Below are 25,572 nucleotides of genomic sequence, written 5' to 3' on the forward strand. Positions count from 1 at the left end.
ATGTTCCACTGAGTGCTCTAACACAACAAATTCCCCAAAGCGATCATTGTGTGTCCTATGTGCAAAAATAGTTGGGTCCTCTGCCCCTTGTTCACATAGAAAGTATGATTGACAGTACAGGACCTGTCCAGACACTGCCCCTTCCCTTAGAAAGACCCCTTGACCCTTATTTAACTCTTCATTGGCACTTGGCCCACAATCCAATTCCCCCCATCCAACACACCTGAAAGGTTTGTGGCTAGCTTTGTTGAGGTGGGGTTGTTTGCGGTTTTTTTATGGGAGGGGGGGACTAGCCTCCACTTCACAATGGGATTGAGGACATCTGGGTGTGATGTAACACAGCATTGTCCAAAAAGTGCTGCATGCAACAGTCACTAGTTGAGCATGAAAACTTCTGCTTCCCACCAGCTTCAGATACTAGCCTGTTCAGAAACAGCTTCTTAGCTTAAGCAGGAACTATTTGGCTGGCCTTTATGTGGTTTGGTAATTCTTGGACTATCAGCCTAGGAAAACCATAATATACTGAAATCCTACACAAGTGGAACAACTTCAGAAACCCGTGAAAAGAGGCTCTGTGAACAGCAGGATTATTTTCACCAAATCCTTTGACAGATTTACATAAGATGAGTATCTTCTGCCAAGAGACTGTGTCAACTTACACTAACAATGTTCAAGTGTCACAATAAGCCATAGTATATGTCTTGCCCTTGCACATTCCCCCCTCTCCACCTCCTTCATGGCCAGGAGAGGAACTTGGAAAGCTTTTTTTGTTTTGTTTTCCTTAAACAAAGTGGCTTATCATTTCGTCAAAAATAGGGATCAGGGCTGATCCAAACTAAAGTTAGTTTTAACGAGGCAACTTTCTAACTCATGGTTTGTAGTCAGCTTGTTTTGAAACTGATCATGGTTCATTGCAGAAAACGATTCCCTGCTTTGATTAAAATAAGAAGCCGTGTTTAAGGGAAACCAATAGTAAAGACTCCAAAGTTACCTTTCCAGCTGCTTGTCAGGGAAGGGGGAAATGCGCAAGCCCAAGGCTCACTGTGGCATACGCACATCATGTTAAGTCATGATTTATTATGGCACAAATGCATTCAGTGTTGAGTACCTAAAAAGTTAACTCTCCTTGCTTACAAAGAGGCACTGCCATCTGGCTTTTGTTCAGTCATTTACTTGCCCCAAAACAAAGGCATTTCATTTTTATAACAAAGACTAGGAAGCAATTTAAAGAGTCCTAAAGAGTTCTCAAATCACTATGTTGTACAACAGGTGCGGGGAACTGGATGCCCATTCCCATGTACCTGGTTTTCCCCTTCTCAATTTATCTTCACAACAGCCCTGTGAGGTAGGTTAGGCTGATAGACCGTGACTTGCCCAAGGTCACCCAGTGAGCTTCATGGCCATGTGTGAATTTGAACTCTATACTTTCAGGTTACAGTTCAACACTCTAACCACTGCACCACATTGACACAGGTACATCTTAAAACAGTTAGCTAAACCTGAGAAGACCTGAACATTAAAATTTCTCACCTTCTTCTCGGGGTCTACAACTCCAGATGCAGCAACTGGGAGCTCAAGCTCTTTTTCACTATCAAAGAAATACACACAAACACACATAAAAGATAAGGACAGAAATATTGTGTATAACATTTGTATCTCACGCTTTCTCAAAGGAACAATGGGTGGCATACAATGGATCCTTTCACTATATCATCGGAACAATCCTGAGTTAGGCTGACTTAAGAAGCAGAGTTTTAACCAAGGCCACTTAGTGAGTTTCATGCCCAAGCTGGGATTTGAACCCATGCCTCCCTGGTTCAAGCTGAACCGCCCTCATCCACCACACCACGTATCTCTGGATCTCTCAGAACAGAACAGTTAAAATAACTCATATATGCTTTAATTTAATAATCTTTTCCTAACAGTCGAACATATAAGTTTTTGAAGAACCAGTAGGAACTTGCTTCATATTACATTGGTCTAGTGATTAGTCAACCATCTCCCTCATTATATTTCCCATGTGGATTCCTTCCTAATTTCCATTACGTATATATGAAACAATCTTCAAGGGACACATACTAAAATGAAGGGGGAGGAACCAAGGTTGAGGCTTCTGTTCTGCCTCCCATTACAGTTGTACCTTGGATTGCAGACACTTCAGGTTACAGACTCTGCTAACCCAGAAATAGTACCTCAGGTTAAGAACTTTGCTTCAGAATGAGAACAGAAATTGCGCAGTGGCAGCGGGAAGTCCCATTAGCTAAAGTGGTACCTCAGGTTAAGAACAGTTTCAGGTTAAGAACGGACCTCCAGAACAAATTAAATTCTTAACCCGAGGTACCACTTAAGAGGCACCTTAAGCTTCTATACAGAGTTAGGTTTCCATAAGCAGAAATGACCAGACAAAAATCATCCCTGTTTCCTTATCCTTGCATTAATTACCATTCTGAAGATGTAATAGGACATGCTTTCAAGAGATAAGAAAGTAATTTGGGAGGAAAAATGAAACTTTTAAGATTTAAATAGCAATACATTGTCCCAAACTGTTAGTAATAAAAAGATTTTCCCTTCCTATTTCTCACAAAGTTTTCAATACTTATCACTCATCAATCTGAATTATTGTTAGTCCACTAGCTTCTGGTTACCGTCTCTTATTTCTTTGTTGCTCTGCAATTTGTTCCATCAGTTCTCGCCTATATTGCTCTTTTCTTCTCTGGATAAGCTCTCTGTCTTGACCACCTAAAAATGAAGATAGTAGCTAAAATATGTACAAGTTGCTCTTCTAGCATCATAGATACATAGATTCTGCTAAAATTGTGCCATAAACACAGCAGAACTCTATCACCTGCAGCAATTCCACTACTCCTAAAATCACTACTTCCAAGGAAATGCATTTTCCAAACCTCTTTCCCCTGTTCTCTTACTTTGACAACAAAAATGAACTATAGGTCTCTTCCTGCCTTGGACACAATCCAGACCAAAGATGAATAAGCACAAATCCCACTGAACATCATTGTGCCGAAGAATATTTTGCACTCTATAGTTTGCAACCAAAGCTAAAATTTAATTTAATAGTATTTATTTCTCAATAGATGTAGCAGGTCAAACCATTTTCACATTAGTGTCAAAGTTGGAGAAGCAGCTGAACAATTGTCAGAGTGAAGCAACTACAAAATAATGTAGTCATGCCTTCACCGGGAGGCACTTAAGCTTGAGAGGAAACAAAACGTAAGAGATCCAATTGCAAATCCCCCACATGGCTTAGCCCTTGAACTGTAATTCCAGGCAGAAGGCCTTCTCGGTAGTGGCACCCGTCCTATGGAACCCCCTCCCTTCAGATGTCAAGGAAATAAACAACTATCTGACGTTTAGAATACATCTGAAGGCAGCCCTGTTTAGGGGAGTTTTTAATCTTTGATGTTTTATCGTGTTTTTAATATTCTGTTGGGAGCCACCCAGATTGCTGGGGAAACCCAGCCAGATGGGCGCGTTATAAATAATAAACAATTATTAGTTGTTATTATTAAGCTATTAATAATTATTTAGTATTTGTTATTTAATTATTTTGTTGGTGCTCCATTTCAGAAACAGCAATTTATTAAAATGCTAGAACACGGCCATTTTTCTTCAGCTTTGTATTAAAATGTTTCCAGGATAGGAACAGGTGGGTGAAACATTTCTTCTAACTTTGTACTCTGGGTTTTTTACAATCTCTAACCTTTATAAGCTACTTTACCTAAAATCCCAACAAAAGGTATAACATATTATGGCAGTTATCACAACACAACTTCCCCCGCTAGGTAGATTATATATACATACATACATACATACATACATACCAATGATTAGTCCTGTTGCATATGGGACACTGCCAGCAGCAGCTTGTGCTTGCTCATTAGTGCCTTGGCTTCTGACATGAAAAAGAAGTAGATAATAGGCCGATCAAAACAAACGACATTTAGTATGAAATCCTCCTGTCAAATAACTCTAGTTCAGGGCAAGGCAAGTTGCCCCTAGCAACTCATTGGTTTTCGAAAGAATCCAAACCTTAATTTAAATTTGCATCCCTAAGGATTGCAGATAGGTCAAAATAAGCAACTGCAAAGGTTTCTAATGTGATTCCAAGGGCACATTACCCAACCATAAGGAGAAAATACAGTTGTACCTCATTTTGCGGCCGGGATCTGTTCTGGAGCCCCAGCCACTAGCCGAAAAGGACGCAGGGCAAAGTGCCAAGTCTGCGCACACACACGAAGCAGTTTGCGCTTTTGCACATGTGCGAAGCACGATTTAGCGCTTCTGTGCATGCACGACCAACAAACCCGGAAGTAACTCGTTCCGGTACTTTCAGGTTTGCTGCAGAGGTTCACCGGAATGGATGCTAGACAAGGCGTAGGTTCACGGAGGTATTACTATATCAAAAAGGAATGCACATTAAAGTCATGTGCTTGTAACTGCTAAGCTGAATCATGGATTTAGGTAAAATCTCTTATACGATAGCCTCTGCATAACGCCTATGTATTTTTACCTTTTCAAACTGTGATATCTTTTGGCAATTTTGCTTCTGATCAAAGAGAAGAAATCGCTCTTTTTAACCCAATGAAACTGACCATTTTAGAAAAGATGGAAAACTAATGAAGAAGTTGAGGTGTCGGTAATTACCAGAAACAGAGGTTTCTCACAGGTGTTTGCTGCAAGGTGGTAGGAATTCGGGGCCCTCATCTATGCTACAGCTCTCGACATCTAGATAACAAAAATCCTGCCTTCTCAGAAAGTAATTGTAGACCGTTTAAAAAAACAACACATTTCTCATAACTGAGATTTATGTCACTCTGACTACGTAACCCACAGAGGCAGTACGGTTGTCGAAACTTATAGGAAAATGGCCAAAAATCAGAGTGAGCTGAAGTCACAGAGGTGTGTGGATTCTAGGATTGATGTCCATTGCATATTTATATTCTCCCCTCCCTTTCAAAACTGCTGCACAGCTGCACCCAGGATAGAAATGTAGACTTAGTGTGGTAGAACATAATGCTCTACTCTAAATGCACAATCACATGCAGTAGTTGAACTGAACTGAAGTAATGGAATCACCACACCATATTCTTGTGCCAGCCTTAGCTAAAAAAATGAAGTTTACAAATATCCTTCTTCTGGGCTGGAGGTGGTTTGTTTCACTCAATTAACATATGGATAAAGACAGAAAAAGGAGCCGGCTCTATTTCTGTAATTTGCCAAACAGTGTGCGCCTGTTTTGCACAATAAAGGAGAGGTGATGCTAAATGCATCATCAGCAGTCAGGTGTTCTTAAGGATATTAATAGCAGACTGAGGAGTTGCTATGAATGAGCACAAACAGGAAATGTTCTTTCAAGTCTGGTAACGGGTTACAGAGAGATTTTCAGAAGGGCCACACCATTCTTTTTCTCTCCAGTAGAATCCCAACAAAAATAGGACACCCTCATATTGGCTATTAGTTCTTATAAAAACCACAGAGTGACAGAAAGGTGTCATGTCTAGTTTGGCCCAAAGTGCCAGGAAGTTAAAGTTACCTTTGAGCATGAAAGACCCTCAGTGGCTTTTTGTCATAGTCGCTTTCATATCGAAATCTAGGGTCCATTTCATCATCTATTTCAGGATTATGACCTTCATCAAACCTGTGATGCCTTCTAGAAAAGGTCTCAGGTTTGCTATCCAGTCTTTGGTGCTTTCTGTTGGAAATGTTCAATACTTCATCAAGTTGTTTGTGCAACAGGGTGTCCCCATGTCCAACGTCATTCTTTGGTCTGTGGTGTTGATCTACTGATTGTCTCTTGTCTGACAGCTCTTCAAAGGTATCTGTAGAAGTGCAAGCATCTTTCTTGAAGAATTCCTCATCTCTTATTGGTGGCTGCAATGCTGGGGTATGTAATGCTGGCTGGGATCTGGTGACAGCAATGCCTTTTTTGTTTGTGTCTGTGTCATGCTGTTAACACAAAGACAAACATTTTTAAAGCTAAACACAAAGGAAGCCGTTAATCATTGCAATTTTAATAAGCCGTTTCAATGCCAACCCAGAAAAGCAGGCTTTAAATTAGGCTGCATAATGTTACTACCACTTATTAAATGGCAATGTTGCAGTGCGTACTGTAGTGAATATCAGAATCGATGTTGTATTTTAACTGACTAAAATAAATACATAAATGCAAAGAAAGCAGGATGGCACGATGGGCCACATCTTCAATGCAACTGGGTATTTTTATCCATTCCCCCCCCCCCCATTTTCATAGAGCTAAAAAAGGGAAAGAAGATAACAAGGGCAGTGTTAAGGGATGTGACACATGCAGCATCTTCCAAATAAAATCTTAAGAGTAAAAACAAGATTAATTTTATATTTCAACAAGCTATAAATATTAGCCTGCCCATACCGTGCCGTGCCCAGAATAATTCTAAATTTAAAGTCTAAGTAATGGGTTTGTGAACGGTGAAAGAGTTGAGAATCTCTGTCTGTGGTTTACCTCTTCGTGCTTCTTCCCTACTCTTCTTAACCTTTCATTCCAGTCTTCTCTTTCCCTGAGATATTGATTGTATTCTTTGTTTCTTTCAAGTCTTAACCTGTCCTAGAACAGATAGTAGAAAGCGTATCGGATCTACAAAAGGTTTTAAACACCACAGACACAGGATGATAATAAAATGATGCTTCTTATACTGTTTACAACGTTTTATTAGTAAAGTAGTACATAGGAAACTCTGGCTTAGAAAGAAGGTGTTGCAAAATAACTTTGGCTTTTCATTAACGTTTCTCTTTTCATACATGGTATATTAGTTCGTGTTTCAAATATGCTAAACTTTGATATCTTCTAGCATGTAAACTTATGAGACTTCGGTTTAAGCAAAGCCAAAACTTCATTTTCTTTTTAAAAACTTAAAAGTACCAAGAGATCAATAAAAATACTAAAACACAGTCAATGGTATGCTAATGTACACTGTACAACAATATTTGATTTTGTATCTCACATTTTATTGTAAATAAACTTACTGTTGATTTTATATCTTATGATTGGAAAATAAACACGTAGGGTTTTTTGGTTTTTGGTTTTTTTAAAAAGCTTCCAAAAACATCTGAATCACAAGTGATCCTCCAACTAGAACTAAGGAATGTGATTTGGCATTAATACTGGAGAGTAATAAATTAAATAGTCTTTACTTTGTTTAGCCGTAAAGACATAAAATCAATATGACTAACAACCAGACTGAGGAATGCTTTCCCTAAAAAAGTTACAGCTTGATCATTTCCTTTTAACTAGATTGGTAGTCCATTGGAGAAGGGACCTATCCTCTCATAATTTGTGGATGATGCTACAGAAATAATAGTACAGCTCCGAAATACAGTGGTACCTATGGTTACGTACTTAATTCGTTCCAGAGGTCCGTTCTTAACCTGAAGCACCACTTTAGCTAATGGGGCCTCCTGCTGCCGCCACGCTGCTGGAGCACGATTTCTGTTCTCATCCTAAAGCACTATTTCTGGATTAGCGGAGTCTGTAACCTGAAGCATATGTAACCTGAAGTGTATGTAACCCGAGGTACCACTGTACAGACAATTTGTTTGGGTGACATGCATATAACTAAATCTGCATGGTGAAAATTAACCAGTTAACATGAAACAGTATGTGGAGGTTTCTTCCTTAGAGCAGGAGAATAAACGAGAGCGTCTCTTTATGAGTACCCAATATCTGGCATTCTCACCATCTGTTAAATGTCAAACGGCCAAGTATCCAAGAGGACTTTGTAGATGAGAAATGGTATAAGACAACCCAGAGAAACAATACTAATGAAGATAGATATTTTGCACAACAGATGTACTACTATTTATCTCAGTTTTCAGAGTGCTGGTGCTTATAACCGGCAATCTTAGGAGTAAGAGGGAGGTGCCAACAGGAACAGGGAGAGAACGCCCAAAATAGCTCAATAAGAACTGAGTTTATTCAGGAGCTACAGAATGGTGTTGAGAGGGAAAGACAGAAAACAAGGGTAGGGTGTGTGTGTGAAGAAATGGAACGGTGTGTCCTGAACAAGAGCACTCTGCATTGCAACATTTTGTCGCAAGTTCCACCTCTAAAAAAAAGTTCCAATCCAACAGAGGTTCAAAAAAGATTTCATTTCTGGACTGAAATCAAGGCAGCATTCTAACTGATTTGAACAGTTGTGCAGAACCAATAAGATCCACACACCAGGAGCGTGGGTAGGGACAGTGGAGGGGGGCAAGGCCTGACAGTTAGTCTAGTGACAAATCCACACCACAGTCTGAAGCGCAAGGGAGGTGGTAAGAAAGCATTTACTTCTCCCCACCCATTTTTGTTCTTTCTTTTTAAATTGTTCCTTCTTTCCTTTTTTTAAGCCACTCCTCCCCCTGGATCGCCATCCCTTGGTTCCAACGTGAAGGAGACAGGGCCCTATCCTGCAGCATCTCTGAACAAATGCCTCCATCTTATCCCTTGCTTGTGAATGCCCTGCTTCTGAGCCTAACTCTGGCTACTGCAACCAAACAACTATCAGCTGCAGAAGCGCTACACGAGGCTTCCTCAACCTCGGCCCTCCAGATGTTTTTGGCCTACAACTCCCATGATCCCTAGCTAGCAGGACCAGTGGGATTATGGGAATTGTAGTCTCAAAACATCTGGAGGGCCGAGGTTGCTCTACACCCACAAAGCTGTCCTCAGGTATAGCGGGGGACCTCCATCATGAACTTGCCCTTCTGACAGTGAGGCACTTCCACTGCTTCCTAACTCCAGTCAGCCAGCAGTTTTCAGGTTAGGGACTGCACTGCAAGTAAAGGGCTGTGCTTTCTCCAGAGGCATCTAACTAAAACCTTCTGCAGGTGGCCTGCTAAGGTACATCATACAAAAGCTTCAGTTTTCACAGGTGTGGAAATTCTATATATTAAGCTGCAAACACCACGCAATATTTACTGAGTTTTTGTGCACCTACCTTAGCAGACCTCCTGTCACCAATAGGAAGTGATAGTCCCTGAGTAAATGGGTCAACTTCACCAGATGTAAGGTGTTTTTTCTGCACAAAAGAAAACCAATGACCATATGCATTGATCTGATATAGACGATGCCAAATAATTTAATAAAGATATATTTTAAAGTAGTTCAGCCTTACTATGTATTATGCATTGTATCCGATGGTGCCACTTACAGTATTCAGTTTACAGTAAGATTTCCATCAGCAAAAGGGAAACCTCCCCACCTCTCCCCCCAATTCACCTCTCCTCTGTTATTCCATCCATGCCTAGGCCCTGAAATCAAATCTTGGGAAATTGCCCAAAATTACTTCCCTCCTTGTTCCACTGATGGAAGGCATACTGAGCAACACTGTTAGATACAATCTTTTACATTAATCTCAAATAATTTCTATCACAGAGCCAGTTTATACAACCCAATACTTTCAGCAAAATACAGGGGGTTTTTTGCTTATACTGAGAGCAGTAACCTAACTATGGGCCAATGCATCATCATGAAACTACCAAAACTGACTTGAGTAGTAGTGTCCTACGATCTGTACTTATTGTGACCCAGTAGTTTATTATTCCACCACTCATTTTAATCCAAATTAGATAATAAAAGCCTAAATCATGGTTATTTTATTGCGCACACTAGGAATCTGGCGAATAGAAATATAAAACATGCTACTGCATTTTTTTAAAAAAATGCATCATTTGAAGCTCCAAACAGAAAATGCTGTATTTGTGTACACCATTTGTACCTTAACTTTAAAAAGAGAAGTTAATAACAAGAGACACCATCAAGTTGAGTAACAATCTTATGCAAGTTTCATCAGAAATAAGTCCCAGGGTATAAAATGGGATTTACTCTCCTGAAATTGTGCAGAGGATTTCAGTTTCTTTTTTGCCTATTCCTGGTCTACATGCCCATAACTATTATATGTTTCCATATTATTGGAAATTTTTCTGCGTAGGCAGGTAAATCCAAGATAGAATTCCAATAAGGTATAATTGAATAATAAGGCTCTCTTTTTAAGAGCATTCCAAGATTAAACATTTAAATTAGCTCAAACTGATGGTTCCACTGTACAGAGATTCCTCAATATTAGCATGCTCTGTAGCAAACATTCATTAAATTAAAGGTAATGAAGAGGACTATCAATTGAGCAGTGAAATCAAAGGAAAAGACAATGTGGAAAGATGACATTAATGGAAATTATGCATAATTATCTTGTGATGAGGCAGCTCACAGAGCACAGCAAAGCACAAAGACTGATTTTCACCCCCAAAACTTTTCATTAGCAATTTACAACCAAGCACAATGTTATATTAATTTGAAGAGTAGCATGATGCAAGCACCCTACCTTCTTTTTTGTCTGTGAAATACCCTAAAAGTCAGGAAAACAGACTATTCATAAAGAACATCCTATCAAAATCTGTTTCATTGCAATCTCACTCACCCTTCAGAGTGGCATGTGTGCATTTAAAAATATTTCAGAAAAGTAGTTTTTGATTCTTGAGCAGCAGATTCTGAACATATACATTAAAATGCATCTGAAATATATTTATTTACTCTGCTGACCTTTAAATCTCTACTGAGAGTATATAATATATATAATCTGCATAAATTGGAGGAAAAAAATCACTGAATTTTCCCATCAGCCTTCATTTAGTAACCTCAGATATATAATCTATCCTTTTTGCCTGCACTTTTTGACATTTGGCTCTCTGATCCACTCTATGTTTCAGTGCACTGAAATTGTTCTTTTCAAAGTTTATGCTAATAATCCAACTGCTTTGTTCTCCTTGATCTAGCACTTTTGGCATCAACAACCTGTCCTTCCAGCTGCCTTTGTTTTTAAGGCATTGTCCACAATATATGTGGTTTCAATGATGCTAGGCGTTCTGCATTTCCTTTTATAACAACTATTCCTATAATTACTTATGCGGCAGCACTGGCTGTGGTTCTCCCCACCCCCAAGCCTCCACCCAGTGAGTGTGTGGTCCCCATCAGTGAAGTCTTCCATTTTTTAACTCCCTCCCCTTCTGCCAACACTATGTCATTCCCTTTGTCCAAGAGACAGCTTTGCCCTGTTCATCAGGCCACCTACTTTTCCTCCACCAAATCTCCTGAAAACCCTCTTACACTAATCTATTCCAAGAGCTTCTTGTCATTTATGTTCTGTACAGCACCTACCACAATGTTGGGACTAAATAATGTGCAACATAAGCCGCAGTAATAAATTCTATAAATTAGTATATCTCCGGTTCTTAGCAAATGCCAGCTTAAATGTGCTTTTCACTTTGCCAGCTAGCAGAGGAAATTTAATCAGATATAAAGTCTTTTACCTGAGAAAGGTAACGCCTGTAGTCTTGTCGCAGCTCCTCCTTCAATTTGTGCTTTTTATTTTCATATTCTTCCCCGAGAGGCAAGCTTAAGCCATAATCTGCAAGTAAGCATTTCAGAACATAGGCATGAGCTACGCAAACAATGCGGATGTGCGTGTGTGGCAGACTGGACACCAAGGACAGCATTCAAAGATAACAAACTTAATTTCTATGTAACAAAAGGACTTTTCACTGGTGATTAGGAACTTGTAATCCAACTTCAAAGCACTGTGCTCTCAAGAAAACTCCAATTTAGCCTAGTCTTTTTAGGTGAAAAGAAAAACAGAACTAAAACAGTCTCTACCACCAATTATGGATGCAGGTGGCGTTGTGGTCTAAAACCACTGAGCCTCTTGGGCTTGCCAATCAGAAGGTCAGCGGTTCAAATCCCCACGACGGGGTGAGCTCCCGTTGCTTGGTCCCAGCTCCTGCCAACCTAGCAGTTCAAAAGCAAGCCAAAAAGTGCAAGTAGATAATTAGGTATCGCTCCGGCAGGAAGGTAAACTGAGTTTCCATGTGCTGCTCATCCATGTGCTGCTCATCAGAAGCAGCTTAGTCATGCTGGCCACATGACCCAGAAAAACTGTCTGCGGACAAATGCCAGCTCCCTCGGCCTGTAAAGCGAGATGAGCGCCGCAATCCCAGAGTCGTCTGCGAATGGACTTAACTGTCAGGGGTCCTTTACCTTTACCACCAATTAACTACAAGGCCTGCCCAATAATCAATACAAAGTACAGTATATATTGTTCAATGATACAAAATAATTTTGCCTAACATAAAAGGCAATTGTAAACTGTGCTCCTCCCCAAACAGTGCCTTTAAGAGTTCTGATATATGAAGCTTTTAAGAGTTCTGACATTTGCTGTCCCCTTATTCCATAGCTGAACCCACAGTACAGTACATGTATCCCCTTCCTATTCTTATCTGCAGGCAGCTTCAGAAAGGTAAAGAAGGGAATGCATTCTTATCCAAGGTGAAAAACCTGACAAGATTATTTCCTGACAGGCACTTCGAAAAAAAAAGTGACTAAAGGCTGGCCACTCTAGCTGGATGATGGAAATAGCAACCTTGTGTATATTTGCAATATTATTTTTGAGATACACTTAAAAGGGCAGTATTCAAATAAATTATACTCAGAGCAGACACATTAACATTAATGAACCCAACTTGGTTATGCTCATTAATTTCAATGGGTTTACTCTGAGTGAAACTAAGTTGGATACTATCAGACTTCTTTCTTAAGCCACATATGTGATCCTATTTCACAGTGAATATGAATCTGGCAGAACTCCCAAAGCATATCAATCAGAACATGTAAACCTAAAGCATCATTTGTCCTTTAATAAAATGCCAAAAGCAACTTTTCATATGGTTATGACAAATGCCTAATTTAAGGTTACCTTTCCTAGGGACAGTCCCCGGATTTACAAATCTGTCCCCATACAAAATCTGCTGAAGTTGAAACATGTCCCCAGATTCACTGAAAAAAATCTGGTAACCCTAACCTTAAGGAAATCAGCCCTGAGTGCTCACTGGAAGGACAGATCCTGAAGCTAAGGCTCCAATACTTTGGCCACCTCATGAGAAGAGAAGACTCCCTGGAAAAGACCCTGATGTTGGCAAAGATGGAGGGCACAAGGAGAAGGGGACGACAGAGGACGAGATGGTTGGACAGTGTTCTCGAAGCCACAAACATGAGTCTGACCAAACTGCGGGAGGCAGTGGAAGATAGGAGTGCCAGGCGTGCTCTGGTCCATGGGGTCACAAAGAGTCGGACACGACTAAACGACTAAACAACAACAACAAACCTTAACCTAATTCTCATTCATGGAGAATAAGGTTGTCAGTGGCTACTGGCCACAATGTCTGTGCTCTGCTTCCATGGTCAGAGGCAGTATGCTCCTGAATACCAGTTGCTGGAAACCGCAGGAGGGGAGAGTGCTCTTGTGCTAGGGACCTGCTTGAGAATTTTTCATAGACATCTGCTTGGCCACTATGAGAACTGGATTGCTGGACTAGACAGACCATTGGCTTGACCCAGCAGGCTCTTCTTATGTTCTTACGAATTCCCCTTTCAAAGTCGCTAAAGAAATCTTGGAGTTGTGAAGCAATGGAAGCTTGCCACAAAAAGCAGTAAGAGAGGAGTGATTAAAGCTACCTCAGATTAAACTATGTAAATTTCAATTGCCTTTTTTTTTAAGAAGCAGTGAAACTCAGAAGAGTATATTTATCTGGAAGGAAAGTGTGGGTTGATGCGCTATTTCGAAAGAAAATAATCTACAAACGGAATGAAACAATTTATTAGATCAATGTATGCTGATCTAACTGTATCCATTTAAAAAACACACACCTTACAATAACATTCCAAAGAACCAAAGAGCAGTATTACTTTAAAGAAAAAATTAGCTGATCTAATCACTGAGATAATTCCAAAAGAGTGAACTATGTAGTTGTCTCAAAGTTAGTTCATGTTTCAACACTGGTATATGCAGAGTATTTTCAAAGGCTGAAACCTTTAGACATACATAATTGTAAACATGTTTTGTCATCAAACGAAGTTCGAGATCCAATAGTCCTCCATATGTTGTTGGACTACAGCCCCCATAATCCTCGACAGTTAGCCATGGTGGCTGGAGACAGCAATATATGGAAGGCCAAAAAGTTCCCCATCTCTATTCTGGTTCATGGAAACTATGCAACTGAGGGCACATGGCAATGCACTTCAGGGCAACAATTTAACTTTTGCACCTCATAATGCACATTATACTGTGGTAACAAAAATGGCCGCATCCTCTGTATGAGTTTGTTGTTTGTGACATCATAGGACTATTTCAACCAAAGCTAACCCTATAACAGATCATTGCAGCTGACAGAAAGGCAGAGAGATATGTACAACGGCAAGACTGTAGAATAAATATTTAGCTAACTGCAGCTGGGAACAATCTTGACTAGTAAGTAGCATCACATGTAGTACCTAGTTTACGTTGTCAGCTAAAGCCCTGCATTAGTCAGTAGAATATGGTAGTTGCTTTTTTTTTCTAATATAGTTTGTTGAAGTGTGGCATAAAAGTGTTAACATCCGCTAAATGGAACTCCCAATGACAGAGGTGGTTTATCATTAGATACCAACTGCTAGAACAAACAGAAGAAGGACATCACCATTATGTCCAGCTTGTGAGATTCTCATAGGCACCCAGCTGGCCACTAACAGAAAATACAACACAGAGCTAGACAACCATTAGTCTGACCCAGCCATCCCAAGCTGGTGACCTCCAGAACTTTAGGACTAAAACTTCCATCAGCTGTAGCCAGAATGTATCTTATATCCTAACATACAACAGCTTACAGATGAAAAAATAAATACAGAAGACATACATTTTTTGGTGCTGTCATGGTGTTTCCTCAGTGGCCTCTGAGAGTGAGCAACACTTAATTGTTATTTTAAGGTCATTTATAGTGATGTCATTTAACCTACTGTCAGATTACTGTCAACATATTGGCACATAAGTCTAAACTTGAACATTTACAGTAAAAGTGTACCACCAGATTAAGCGCTATTTCTCAGACTTCTAAGCTTACCCATAAAATCTTTTAGTCTTTCAAAAGTGGAAAAAATAGGACCAGCTTGCACTAAATTTAATTCCAAACGGCTGAGTCATTGGGAGATTTTTACAGACAGGAAGAAGTGAGCAAGATAACTTTTCTGGCTTTTATAGCAAATGCAGCTATGTGGCAGAAGAATTTCATCATAACAAATGACAATGCTGGAGGAACTAAGATATTACCATTCTATTTCAACCAAGGCGCCTTTTTACAGCAGAGAGGATTTAAAGCAGCTTAGGAGGGTGGGGAGTGTCAGCAGGAAAATGGGTTAAACAAACCCTCCTACCACCAGTCAATATTGTCAATATTTAATGTAAGATTTCATTTTCTGGCAAAACTCTCTTTCTACTTTCTTTGGCTGATATTAATGGCTCTCATTTCAAGAGAGGGAAGGCAGGATGGATATCAGATTGTAGTGTTAGTTAGAACCATTGGATAACTCATTGGTTCCTTAGATTAATTATAATTTTTTATTAGTTTTCAATTACACCGTCTTTTGCACCTTAAAATCCTTGCAGTTGGTTTGTTCTGCAGTTTATGATCTCATCTTTTTTACTTTACTCCAATTAAGCTCTAGTTAACAGGAGAACCTCTGCTTCTTAATGGCGGTGGTGGTTTTCGGCAGGTGAAGTATTTTTGCACTCAGCGCCTTCCTGACCCCTGTATTCCATGCCAGAGCAAGAGTCAGGTACCAAGATGAACTGTGAGTGAAGCCCATTCCTCCTGTCCCTGGGGGGAATTTGCAAGGATGTTTACCCTCAATCATCCTTGGGTTTTTTCCTTCGCCAACGATCTCCTGCTTTTGTGGGGGCTGCCTCCATTAAGGCAAAGCAGACCCAGAAGCAGGTTCCTTAGCTTAATTTCTCCATCTGAAAGGACATTGTCTGCTATGGTCTGAATCCAGAATTCCATGTATTTATAGTAGCCACTTTTCAGCAAGTGTGGAGATACTTTTATCCTAGATGTATCATGTCATGTTTCTCAATTTCTTAGTAGCAGAAGTATCCTTTATCTGTAACTTTTAACTTCCAAACATACACAATATATTGTGTTTTGCCCAAACATTCCTGCAAAATAGGTCAGTGTCTTATTCATTTGGTCAGATGAAGAACTGGCACCCAAAGAGTGACATGCCAAAAGCCGCACAAAGCAAGTCCGTGCCAGAATCAATATTTGAACAGAAAGCTGCTGAATCCACATCTTTAGCCACCAAGTGTCAGTGGCTTGTGTTACCTGTTTGCTACATGACACACATATTCGAGTTACATATCTAGCTATTGGATGTCATTGATCAGACCATCTTGTAGTCTTGGATAAACAGTGGAGACAGCTTCAAGGTCCAAAGACTTAGAAGGGGATTCTCACAGAGTCGTAATCAGCTGTAGGGCTTTATCTGCAAACTTTAAACAAAATATTATCTATATGATTAAGGGGACCTAATGTTAATTACTAAGTACCGTTTACAGTGCTTTTTTTGTAGAAAAATAGGTGCTAGTATACACCATGAAGTGCTGGTACAGAAACTGCCACAATTTTTAGCAACAACAAACAGAAATGCCAGTACTGCGTGCCCTTGAGTAGCCCCTAACCATTTGTTTAAAGAGCTTCAGTCTGCCTTTTGAGTGACAGGGCTTGCCAAGCGAAAGAGAATGCATCATGCCAGCCTCAGTATCGATCTAAGGTACTACTGCTGTTATAACTTGCAGACAGGACATGTTTTCCTCAGCTAGCATGCTGGTACTTCTACTATCTGAATTTGAAAACCCAATTGCTTTGATATGAAGCAACATGGCTCTTACTTTGCTTTCTGAAAGAATGAACTCAGAACTTAACTAAAGGTCTACTTTAACATTACCTTCCTCACCTAAACATAGGGTCTGCTATTTCAGTTTCTAATTAGTTCAGTACCCATTTCCATGGGTATAGCAAGCTCAAATGTCATTACCAAGATGGGGGGGGACCTTGATCACAGATGGAAGCCACAAAAAATAGCAGCATGACAGCATGTATGAGAATAAATTAAATTTAAGCAGCATAGAGCTACACGCTGAGAGAGACGAAAGGAGTTGCTAAGCAACGATAAACTTGCTGCAAGAACCCTCTGTAGGAGGTATCTGTCCCTAAGCCCAAAATGAAAAAGGAATTGGCACATATGTGGATGGAAATTGCAGAGGAAAAACAAGCAGACAGTAAGCTACTGAGAAAAAGACACCTGAAAATGCAGAGGCTGGGAAATGCAATATAGGTAGCTAGAATATTTATATATTTTAAAGAAAGCAGTGTAATGCACATGAAAGAGGCAATGCCAATGAAAAGTGCAATCTTTCTAATTTAAAGAACTTAATGCTGCGAAAGAAGACTATAAAAACAACTCCATTTCAAAGATATTAAAAGCTGTATATGCGCCACTTCGTATGTACCTCTAAGTATTTACTGAACGCCAAGGGTATATTCAGGGACGCGGGTGGCGCTGTGGGTTAAACCACAGATAAATAGGTACCACTCCGGCGGGAAGGTAAACAGCATTTCCGTGCGCTGCTCTGGTTCACCAGAAGCAGCTTAGTCATGCTGGCCACATGACCCAGAAGCTGTATGCCGGCTCCCTTGGCCAATAAAGCGAGATGAGCGCCACAACCCCAGAATCGGCAACGACTGGACCTAATGATCAGGGGTCCCTTTACCTTTTAAGGGTATATTCAGACTGTATTTTATCCATTGAGTAAGGAATCTCAGCTATTGCAGTTTATGAAAAGAATGGCAACCAAGGTAAGAAGGCAGGCCATAATAGTTTAATGTGACTATGCAAGGGACATCCAAAGACCTGCCATTACAACTAAATGCAACTGTGCTTCATAGCACAATATCAGTAAAGCCACATTGCCTCCAAAACTGTATCTCTCCAAAAACACAACCCAGCTGCACAGGAATCCCTCTGTGTCAAGAAAAGATATTATTAGCTCTGCTGCAATTTCTTATTATGAGTATATAGTACCATGTGCATAGTTCTCTTTCCCTGCTTCACATTGGTGGAAAGGACCACCACTTATATACATTTGACTTTGAGTAGTTGTGTGGGACTACATTAGGAAATAAAGTGACAGTAAATACAGTAATATTCTCTCTTAATGTAATACAATAAGCGTTTTTTAAAAATAAAATAAAATTGCAAATACCGTGTATACTAGTCTGTTGACTATTTGGTGGAATGTTTTCTTTAGCCATGGCTATTAACATTTTGCTGGTCTCAGAAAGCTTGTCTGCACCTTTGTTCTGAAAAGGAAAAAAAAGCGTAAGGCAGACAGAATTAACATGCTGTCACTATAACATTACAGTAGTACCTTAGTTCTCAAACTTAATCTGTTCCAGAAGTCCGTTCCAAAACCAAGGCATGCTTTCCCATAGAAAATAATGCAAAATTGATTAATCCATTCCAGACTTTTAAAAACAACCCCTAAAACAGCACTTTAGCATGATTTTTACTATCTAACAAGACCATTGATCCATAAAATGAAAACAATAAACATTGTACTGCAGTCACACAATCAATCAATCAGTAGCTGAACTGGGTTCCACACAGTCACAAAAACCAAACAAAAAAGCCACAAAAACAAAAACGCAAAATAAATAGGAAAAACAGACAGACCTCAGCGTAACACTCAAAACGGAAGTGTGGCACTCAAATCGGAAGCATAACACTCAAAACGGAGCATGTTCTGCTTCTGAAAAAATTTCGCAAACCGGAACACTTACTTCTGGGTTTGCATTTTTGGGATTCCAAGTTGTTTGAGTACCAAGGTGTTTGAGAACCAAGGTACCACTGTATTTAGTTCAGGGATGTGGCACCTGTGGCCCTAGACTATAATGCACCATCCATGACTGTTGGCCATGCTAGCTGAGCTTGATGGGAGTCAGAGTCCAATAACATCTGGAGAGCCAGAGGTTTGACAACCTTGTTTTAGTTTGTAGGTTACATTGCAATGCAACAGAGGGACTTCAGAATTTCCCTAGCATTTTCTAAAGAGGGGTTGCCACTGGTGAAAACACTATCTTCCAGACTTGTTTACATACCGGAGCACAGTCATAATATTCTTCATCCATTTTTTAAAAATAAAGTATCAATTTCCTACCTGCATTTCCATGTAAGGTGGATCATTGTCAAGCTTTGCTTTGTCTTGTGCCAACTTTGCTTTTTGTTCTTCAAGGAACTGGTCTAGGTCCTCAGGCATCATTTTTTCAATTTTGGAAGTGATATAGGGTTATTGATCCATCAGATGCAACCTTCAACAACAGAAATTCATTTTTCTAAGAGCTACTTTATTAAGAACTTTGAATTACTCAGAGATTATCAGAAACGTGCAAATGAGACAGGGGGAAAAATACAACCTCTTTTTTATTATCTATTCTTTCAAGATCTTACTGCAGTCTTACAACACAAGCAAACCACACATGTGGTTTCTGAATAGTCAACAGGACAAGCTGACAAGAGGCCTGCCCAAACAAGATTGCTTAAAACAAAACCACACTGAAGTGTGTCAAGCAGAAGGTCTTAACAGCAGCCCAGCACAATCATTTTTCCAGGCACTCCAAAACTATAATCCAGAGGCAGTATAAGTGCAGGGATATCCTTTACCATTATTTCCCTCATTGATGGAGGTACCAACTAGTTTCTAACCCTTCCTTCTGTTTGCCATTACACACACTAAAGTAATTATTTTTAACAATACACATCTAGCATTGCGCATCATTATTGAGCTTCTAATTCACTATGTTCAAATTATTCCAACAATTACATGTGAAAATTGGCAGTTACACGTTCCCATCTGTTCCATGATTTATAATTCTACAGGCCTTTATAACATTTTGGTTGGCTCAATAAAGGCATTGCCTTAATATATATTGTGGAGTTTTCCTTATGGCACAACAGTTAACCTTGGCTTGTTTGTTTGTTTGTTTTTTGTAACATGGTAAAAAAAACCAAATTTAACCAGGATCCTAAACTAGAGGGAAAGGATTTTATAGCACCTGGAAATGGTATTTTATTATTAAAGGGAGAATTCCCTCCAGCCACCGGGTAAAGCTACCCAATTTGGATTTTGTTGACTTTTTCACCTAGCACAGCAGCTATATTTTATCTCTACCAATTTTTATATAATGACTGCATTTTTATTATTATTATTCTCTACCTACCAGAGGAACCTGTGTGTTTCACCAAAGGATGGAGGCAAAACTAAGCAGCAAGGGGTGGTTGTGCATTTGCAGAAATGGAGACTCAATCATTATGTGTTTTCTCCTTTCCAGAAGGCCTGGGTTGCAACCTGATATACGCAAAACACCTGAGAGGGTCTCATTTGAATGTTTGCTACCTCCTCCCACATTTAAGACTCTATCAGATGCAGACAAAGATGGCTTGAATAACAGCCTTTCCCCCTCTCCCCCTTGCCTTTTTTTCATAATCTAGCCAGTGGAAGAATTCTGGGGAACTTGAAAGTTTACACACTTTTGTGACATTATGGTTGGCCTAATAAAGGTAGTGCCTTAATATGTAGCTTTGAACAGTAAAAATGGCCCACTCTTCCATGAGACTGCACAGAATCATGAGCATATTGGTTTAGAAGAAATAACAAGCACAGCTGAAAAAATGGATATTGTTAAATTGATGGAAGTGTTTGTTGTCATAATTAAACAGTGACCCACACGTATATATTAACTTGATTACTCATGTGATAGCTTTGCTACATGAAAAAGTGTGCACAGAATATGTACCACAGGTAATAACTATTTCTTTACCACTTACTCTCTCACATGAAGTCAATATGCAGGAAGTTCAAATAATAATAATAATAATTGCATTCTAGGATAATTCAGTTACAATCCTCCTGATACAGAACAATCAATGCTAAAAATAAGTTCCCTTTTGGAGTCCTCTAAATCCTTAATCACATTAGTTTGCATGCTGATAAAATACACGTCCTTAGAACAGGACTAGTAGGACAGATTGTTATCTCCCTACACAGGACAAGTTTGAAAGGTGCATGGAGCCACTCACTTGTCAATCACTTGGCATCAGCCGACCTATTTTGCCTGCTATTTTCTGCTGTGCTGTGAACCACCCTCTGAAGACCTGTCCATCAGCTTATGATCGAACATTCATAAGTTCAGGTCAAAGTGCTGCAGAAAACAGCAGTTATTTTAACTTGTTAAGTTCATATGTCTATATATTATATGCTAAAAAAAATTCTACCATGCAGGTAACTTATTAATGTGCAGTATAAAAATGCTGTAAATAAGTAAGCATAAGTTTACCAATTTATGAGTGAGAGACAAAATTTTCAGTTACTCTCCCCTCACAAGCCAAGCAGCCATTTGAGATCTCAATGCCAATTAGCATCAGACAATACATAAAGCCAATCTTATAGTTTGGTGCTAGTATTCACACCAAGTTATTATTATTATTTATTTAATTATATACCACCCTATACCTGGGGGTCTCAGGGTGGTTCACAGAATAATTGTAATCCCTGCAAAGGAAGAAGTTTGGCCAAAGCATAGCGTAAGATTTTCCTCATGAGCAGTATCTCTTGAAAGCCCCCAGTGGGAAAAGATTCTACAACGAAAGGTCAGAACTCCTCTCCTGCCTCCCTGCAGCAGTATGATGGTTATACGTATTGGAACCTCTTGTGCAGGACTTCAAAAAGAAACTCCAGCATTGTTGTCAAAGTACGGTATATGGCAAGCAAGTAATAGTGAACCACAGAGAGAACCTGACCTTCAAACAGAGATGTCCTGGATTTACCAGAAATGCCTTGTCAGATGGTACTGTTACAAAAATGGCAACAGCAGAGCTTTTCATCACCACAAACACTGTCAAGTTCTTTGAACAGAACCCCTGCTGCTCAGTTGTTCAGCATCAGTGCCAGTTGAATATCTACCCTTGAACTTCACCAACCACCTGCCTAATGTAAACCAGACTCGACAACAAGGTGGAGGTGATCGCCAAAGAGCAACCACTCCAATAGGTTGCAGCAGTTGTCAAGCAGGGCCAATCCATCAGCATTCTACTGAAAGGTCAGTTCTGTCAGGCTCCTCAATCCTGGAACTGTTTTCATTCCAGCTGGTCACTATAAAAACTGCTGTTTAACTTTGGTGTCTGAGTTTGCTTTACCCACCTCTTTCCTCCCCATCCTTTTTTCATTTTTGTGTCATGTATTTTAGATTACAAAACTTATTTTTATTGCTAATATGTAAGCTACTCTGGAAGCCTTTCTGGCTGAACAGCAGAGTAAAAATGCACTAAATAAACCATGCTAGTGACAAAAGGTCAAGCTGCTTTTTCACCAGTCCAGTCAGGTCACTGAAAGAGCAGCCTGCATGGTCAATGACAGTGGGAATCAGATATCCTTTAAGAGATTTCTACAGTTAGTTTCACCAATGTCACCACAGGGAAAGCCTCACTTACTAGACCATGGCTTTGGCAGTGATATCACAAAAAGAGGGAGCTGTGGCTTCAAAAGATAATGATCCAACTATGCCAGTGTTATTTAACACACCTGCAGTGCTGGAGCTAGAGGATATGCCCCAGGTGGCAGCAAATATCATTCTGCCCTGAGTCATGTCTACTCAGAAGCAAGCATTCAATGGGGCTTACTTCCAGGTAAATAAGTGTTAGTGAGAGAGAACTGCAATTTTAACCATGGCAGCTCATAAGTCTGAATTCAACTGAGGCAGCAGCAGTGCAGTCTTTTGCCCTCTGCAGCAAAATTTATAAAGCCTGCACTGCACACTCAACAAGTGGCCCACCTGTTTCTAGACTGGTGCTGAATATATTGGAAATGCATCCCAACCTCAATTTTTACTTGGTAAAAACTTCTATTTGTTACTAAGGCCAAGAAGCCACCTTTCACAGACATTTACTGCAGCCCATAACAATGAACCGAGATTGCCTCAAAACCACTCCTTGAAGAAATCTATATGCAATAGTCTGACTAACGGATTCACTAGCAAACCAGTTTGTAAATAGACTTCTATTCACTAAATGGTGGGAATACCTAGAATGATCACTGGCCTTGAGATATATTATTTGATGGCTTTAATGCTTTCAAAACGTTTCACACTACCACTAGCCATTCCTTAATACTAAAGTTACAATCCCTTGTACACTTATTAGTATAAGTACCATTGCACTCAGCCGCATTTGCTTCTGAGTAAACATACTTACAAGCACATTGTATGTATTTTGGGAGGTATTCCTAAAGCTAGACGCTTATGACAAAACTGTCTTGACCGTCCATAAGAAGAGTCCCTTGAACAGATGCTGTTCGTTCATGGCCTGGTAACTTTACATATTTTCGTCTTTGAAGCCCTTCTTCACATCCATGCGAAATGGTTAAGGCGCCACAGATACCCGAGAGCAGAAACCTTCCCTATCTCCAGGCATCAACAAAGGGAGTCATAGGATAGGGGAGGCTGAGGAAAGAAAGGGTGGGCTCGGAAGAGAAGAGCAACTGTAGCTTCCACGCCTGCCCAGGGCGTCGGTCTCTTTAAGAAGCTATACGGCGTTGTTAGGCAACCAGATTACAACAAAACCCGGGGCCTCTCCGCACTCCTGGACCCGCGCAGTCTGCGCTCCTCTAAAGAAAGGCACAACTCCCAGTCCGAGGAATAAGGCTTCAAGGTGCAAAATTCCCACCCCGCAAAAAAGAGGATTTTGCGCGCACAAAAACTCCCCCCTACCCGAGCGAAGCCCCTCGAGGAGAGCCCCAAACTCCCCTCAAACTCTTAAAGGATGCATGCGGGGACTTCCCTCAGCGCCCCGCGCGCGCCAAGACGCCCCTTCCTCCCCCTCGTCTACTTAGGGCGAATATTCCACCCCTAGGGAAGAGGGATGCGCTCTTCTTTGCGCGCACTTCCCAACCCTCTCCAGAGAGCGACCCAAGTTACCGGACGGGTGCGCGCCGCTCTCTTTCTCTTTCTCTCTCTCTCGTCCGAGGTCTTTGGAGCTGCAGCCGCTCGGAACCCGCCCGAAACGCACCTCTCGCTCCGGAGAGGCCCAGCCGCCGGCGGGTTGTCAAACAGCTGCTACGGCAGCGCCTCCCGCCGCCTCGCCTCGCCGCTCCGCCGAAGTCGCTCCAGCCCTCCGCCTTCTCGGGGAGGAGCCAGCCTAACGGCCGGAGAGGGGACGGGGCTGCTGCGCACGAACAGCTCCCTCTGGTGCTTGTCGCCAAGAGGAAACCCGGCCTAAAACCTGTAGCTCAGTAGAACAGCGCCTTAAGGGGTGGGGGGGTTGTCTCCTGGAAAGGAACGGTGCTAAGTGCTACTCCTTTAGCACTCCTTTAAAGTGCCTCCTTTAAATCCTTTTAACATCAGGTGTTTTGAGAGTTGCGCGTGGTTGCTCAGCGGCGAAGGGCGGGCGCTCTGTGCAAGGTCGGAGAAATATGTTGTTTTTGCTATCACTTCGTCGCGGGGCGAGTGCAAACGGCACGATCAAAGGCTAGCTAGGCAATGTTGTTGGAAACGGAGGGCAATAACATCCCGCTTCTTTTTAGGCGGACCCAGTTGAGTCTGGCCTGGCCACTCTGTGGATACTTTGCGCATGTTTGTATTCCGCACCTTGGAATATAGGCGTTTTCTTTCACTTTCTAGAATGGCGAGATGTCTCCTCAATATAGAGACATATAAGAACTCACTTTCTCTCTGCTCTTGACTATATTAGGGGAAATCTAGAAGCTCTGTTTCTAAGCAAATGAGAGTTAAAGAACACGCCCCTACGCCCTACATTATTCCCTCAGAGAATTCTGGGCACTGTAGTTTGTTAAGGGTTGCTGGGAATTGTAACCGAGGGATAAATGTACAGTACATTTAAAAGGTATAGCGCGTTCACAATCTTAAAAGTATGGCGTGTACACAGAGTCAAGAACAACATGGTGATGCAGAATATGAGGAGTGCCTCAACAGATGAAAATGCATCGGTTATGGTGGAGTAGAAGGGGGTTGTTTACAAAATATTATTCCGGCTTCCTTCGATGCGTTCTTCTATGTTCTTTCAAAACGAAGCTCAGTCGAATAGATTAACAGGGAACGTTTCATAGAATTTTAAGAGTTGAAAGGGATCTCAGGTGTCACGTAGTGCTCAACGCAGAAACCACAATGCAGGAGAGGGGACTCCAGCACCCCTGACAGGTGGCAGCCCAGCCTCTGGTTTTAAATTTCAGAGGTGAAAGCTACGAATAAGCGGGAGGGCATACCCCATAATGCGCCATTGGGATGTCATGTTTTTTAGATATCAGAAACTCACTTTAAAATGTGGAGTAGTTTGCCCTCACAAATAAAACGCAGGCTTTGCGATGGCAGGGAAGACGTGGATATAATTTTTACGCGTCTTTGCTGGAATTCAGACGTGGGGTGGGAATAATTCTTTCGTGGCAGAGCGGGTTAATGAATGACTCCCACGAGGGCTCGTGCCACGACGCCTCTCCTCGATGGGCAACCCCGTCCCTGCGAAAAGACTGGGATGGCCGTTCTCCGCGCGGGAGGCTAATTCCACCGTTTCTCGCTAGGGGGCGGGCGAGCCAGCTCGAGGCGTCGCGGAGCGGGCGG

General features: G+C 41.0%; 1 protein-coding gene across 16 annotated transcripts in view; it reads right to left on the reverse strand.

Annotated features, from left to right (window-relative positions):
* CSPP1 (centrosome and spindle pole associated protein 1) overlaps nt 1–25,572 on the reverse strand; it is a 76,934-nt gene that overhangs the window by 32,144 nt on the left and 19,218 nt on the right. For 6 of the 16 annotated variants that reach the window (XR_014170275.1, XM_081918398.1, XM_081918394.1 and 3 more), the window contains exons 1-11: nt 23,917–25,317; nt 19,107–19,257; nt 18,153–18,249; nt 11,338–11,435; nt 10,353–10,376; nt 8,970–9,050; nt 6,497–6,598; nt 5,552–5,964; nt 3,840–3,910; nt 2,646–2,739; nt 1,516–1,588 (exon numbers count right to left, since the gene is read on the reverse strand). Coding sequence is in view for 15 of the 16 variants with exons in the window: in XM_081918398.1 (XP_081774524.1) it covers nt 1,516–1,588; nt 2,646–2,739; nt 3,840–3,910; nt 5,552–5,964; nt 6,497–6,598; nt 8,970–9,050; nt 10,353–10,376; nt 11,338–11,435; nt 18,153–18,249; nt 19,107–19,208 (1,155 nt within the window). In the remaining variant the exon portion in view is untranslated. Of the gene's footprint in view, nt 1–1,515; nt 1,589–2,645; nt 2,740–3,839; nt 3,911–5,551; nt 5,965–6,496; nt 6,599–8,969; nt 9,051–10,352; nt 10,377–11,337; nt 11,436–18,152; nt 18,250–19,106; nt 19,258–23,194; nt 23,523–23,916; nt 25,318–25,572 lie in introns of those variants that run through there. The other 10 variants (XM_081918399.1, XM_081918407.1, XM_081918401.1 and 7 more) reach the window with 9 other exon arrangements.

This window comes from Podarcis melisellensis, assembly GCF_964234715.1.
Source record: "Podarcis melisellensis genome assembly, chromosome: 7".
Classification (NCBI taxonomy): Eukaryota; Metazoa; Chordata; class Lepidosauria; order Squamata; family Lacertidae; genus Podarcis; species Podarcis melisellensis.